At 36.8% G+C, this 3570-nt stretch overlaps 1 protein-coding gene across 1 annotated transcript; it reads left to right on the forward strand.

The window, feature by feature from the left end:
• The first annotated feature begins 709 nt into the window (after positions 1-709).
• Positions 710-2766, forward strand: LOC122027952 (probable inositol oxygenase). Its single transcript, XM_042586966.1, has 11 exons — positions 710-900; positions 996-1089; positions 1169-1250; positions 1325-1529; positions 1607-1666; positions 1756-1808; positions 1898-2020; positions 2097-2166; positions 2239-2317; positions 2415-2496; positions 2576-2766. Exons 1-11 carry the CDS (start codon positions 870-872, stop codon positions 2600-2602), a joined length of 906 nt encoding a protein of 301 aa, XP_042442900.1. The 5' UTR covers positions 710-869; the 3' UTR covers positions 2603-2766.
• Positions 2767-3570: the final 804 nt, after the last annotated feature.

The following is a 3570-nucleotide window of genomic DNA, read 5'->3' on the forward strand; positions in this document are numbered from 1 at the left end:
AAATTATGTATACGTCATATAGAGACTATGTTGATCGACAGAGACAGGCCCAGAAATTTTATTTAAAAGGAACAATTCATATAAAATCATAACAATATAATTTATATCAACTAAAAATGAGTAGAACAATTAAAATTTTATCATCAATTCAAATGTGACTTACAATTCTAAAACAATAAAAAAAGAATTTAAGATTTCTACTATCAATAGATGAAAACTCAAAAGTACCGAAGGGATACTTATGGTTCAACAAAACTGCATAAAATTAATCAGTTTTAATCGATAAAAACAACACAAAAAAAAAATCCCAAGTAAAATCGTTTTCTGAAAACCGTATCAACAACGTTGTTTCTCATGATTCAATCAATTCATCAGTTTAAAGTCTCTTGAACAGTCCAAACAGAGGCCTCTGAGGTGCATCTGGCACCGTCACGATCAGAAAGAAGTTGGGGGAAAAAATAATATATTTTTATTAAAAAATAATCGACGTCGTCTTCGTTTGTTTACCTGTCAACAAAATTAATAGATTTGACACAATGCGGAAACTTTGGCCACCTTGACTCAGCACCACCAAGTCATTACTTTGACACAATAACAATGCACATATGTCCAAATCTTGCCGTCGTATCCGATAAGATTCCCACGCCATGGCTGAGTAGATTCACTGACCCATCCCATCATCGATGGCCTATTTTGGCTTTTATTAATGGACATCTCCGTTCCAGCCACAGACGAGGAAGAAACTAATTTCCTCCCGTATTTGGTGCTTTCTTCATCGACCAATCTATAAATAATACCTTCCTGTATCTGTTTCGATTATTCCTCCTTTCATCTGTCTTCTCTGTTTGGTTGGATTAATTATTGTAAAGATGACTATCATCATCAACCAGCCTCAGATTGGTACGTTTTGTTTTTGTCGATAGATTGCATCAAAATGTCTTCCATTTGAATCTATTACGTATTGTATGTTGGATGATCTGTTGTCGATGCGACAGAGGAAACCAAGGGCGTTTCCTCCGATTCGAAGGAGTTGTTGTTGGATGGTGGATTTGTGATGCCTGATACAAATGCTTTCGGCCATACTTTCAGGTAATGAATGCCATGATCTGCTTTCCGTTTCCAATTATGTTTTTGATTCTGACTACTCTCGCTTTTGCATCGTTTCCAGGGATTATGATGCTGAATCTGCGAGGCAGAAATCAGTGGAAGAGTTCTACAGAATGAATCATGTTCATCAAACTTATGATTTTGTACGTTTAGGCACGACGACTTTGGTTCTGAAAATTTGGTGTATTCAGTCTTATGAAGCTGTATTTGTGTTCAGGTTAAAAGGATGAGAGAAGATTATGGAAAGTTGGATAGGGTGGCGATGACCGTCTGGGAGTGCATTGAACTGCTTAATGAATTTGTCGACGAGAGCGATCCTGATCTCGATGAACCACAGATTGAGCACTTGTTACAGACTGCTGAGGCGATTAGGAAAGATTATCCTGATGAGGATTGGCTTCACTTGACAGGCCTGATTCATGGTAACCTCTTAATGCATCAAGAATTCTAATCCTCTGAATTAATGAGCTGATTATCATGGTCTCTTAACTTGATTCAGATCTTGGAAAGGTGCTTCTTCATCATAAATTTGGGCAGCTTCCGCAATGGGCTGTCGTCGGTATGCAATGTCGACCTTTCTGTTTACTTTCCTTCCTCATGAAGACACATGAATCTACTTGTTTCCTAATATGATGATTCCTCTTCAAGGGGACACATTTCCTGTGGGGTGTGCTTTTGATGAATGCAATGTTCATCACAAGGTATCGACTTCGTTCGATATGGCTGGATCCATGTCTAGTTGAATGAATATATCCACCATGTGTTCTGATGTTCATGATCTTTCCTACAGCATTTTAAGGGAAACCCTGATTATCTCAATGCTAAGTATAACACCAAGCTAGGAGTTTATTCTGAGGGTTGTGGACTTGAGAATGTACTAATGTCTTGGGGGCATGACGATTACATGTATCTGGTATGATCTTATGAGTTGTGTGTTAGATTGAGGTCTTCCATTAATGGCTAAAGATGTACTAACTTGTCGATCTCAGGTGGCTAAGGAGAACAAAACTACTTTGCCTTCAGCTGGCCTATTCATAATCAGATACCATTCGTTTTACCGTAAGTTCGGCAACACTTTGATCATTGTAATCCAATAACTTGGTTCATCAATCTGATTCCCTTTATCCTCAGCTCTGCACAAGCATGGAGCATATCAGTACTTGATGAATGAGCAAGATAAAGAGAATATGAAGTGGCTTCATGTATTCAAGTAAGATTTGTGAATATTGATTGATATTTTAATTCTTGTTCTTTACTTTTTTGTTTCTGCACCATTAGATGATTCCCTAATATCCATTCTGTTGCAGCAAATATGATCTTTACAGCAAGAGCAAAGTCAGAATAGATGTGGAGAAGGTGAAACCATATTATCTTTCACTCATTGAAAAGGTTTGCATCTCCATTCAGCTTCTTAAATCTACCTCCTGCGAATTTGTGAACGATCCTAAATGTTCTATTGATGTTTCAGTACTTCCCAGAAAAGCTGAAATGGTGAGGCCCTCCTCCTTCACCTGATGCTGTGGACTCGAGAAGCAATTCTTTTGATTAAATAAACATGAGAAATTGACTTGTTTGTGAGATTCTCAGTGTTATCATCTCGATTGTAAAGCTATCTATCTATATATGCTGTAATACTTATTAATAAACAATGCTTGTTCAGATGCTGTTGGCCAATTGAACAAAAGGCACTCACGAGTGGAGATTGCAATTTAAACTCTAGCAAGTTTCTCAAGAATTTCATGGCCAATATAAGAGACATAAAAGTAGAACAAATAGCTATGGTAATAACAAGGTTAGTTTTGATTGTTAGATATTTCCTTTTAGGTGAACTTATTTGTAAGTTGTACGTATGAATACGAACCAAACTCGTTTATGTAATCAACTTAAATTCATTGGATTTAGGGTTATCAGATGTGGATTTGCCATGTAGAATCCGTTAACTCGATCCATTATTATATATGGACTGATAATAGATCGGATTCCCCTATATATAAGGTTGGTCCCCAAGGGTTTAGGGATGATCTCTTGACGACTATTCATTTCCCATTAGACAGAGGATTCGGTGCTGTCAAACCCTAAGCTTCTTGGAAGATTAACCTTCTCCTTCCGTAGGATATTACCAGATTGACGAACACTACACGAAGAATAATGTCAATTCCACTGCATTCAGGTTCTTCCTTACAGTTTATGTTTTACTTTGTTATGCCATGGTTTCATAGAAACAAGATCATGTTCATGTACTTGTATTTTCCTATTAGAATTCTTGTTTGGTTCTAAGAATTAGAATTCATACAGCATAGGATTTCAAGTACTTTCAATTAGTATCAGAGCCACGGTTCTGTTTCTTTGGATTTTAGGGTTTAAAGTTAGGATTTTTCTTGATCGTCAAATTACTGTGATAGAAAACCTAGGAAAGACTTGGGTTTTCGAGTTTTTTTTACATTTTCTTGAAGAACACAAAAT

The sequence above is a fragment of the Zingiber officinale genome, chromosome 10A (assembly GCF_018446385.1).
Source record: "Zingiber officinale cultivar Zhangliang chromosome 10A, Zo_v1.1, whole genome shotgun sequence".
Classification (NCBI taxonomy): Eukaryota; Viridiplantae; Streptophyta; class Magnoliopsida; order Zingiberales; family Zingiberaceae; genus Zingiber; species Zingiber officinale.

Excerpts from the sequence above, each read along its gene's own strand:
- LOC122027952 (XM_042586966.1), top strand. The coding sequence starts at position 870 with ATGACTATCATCATCAACCAGCCTCAGATTG. Across the intron at positions 1,090-1,168 it reads GCTTTCGGCCATACTTTCAG|GGATTATGATGCTGAATCTG; the intron begins GTAATGAATGCC and ends CATCGTTTCCAG. Across the intron at positions 1,251-1,324 it reads TTCATCAAACTTATGATTTT|GTTAAAAGGATGAGAGAAGA; the intron begins GTACGTTTAGGC and ends ATTTGTGTTCAG.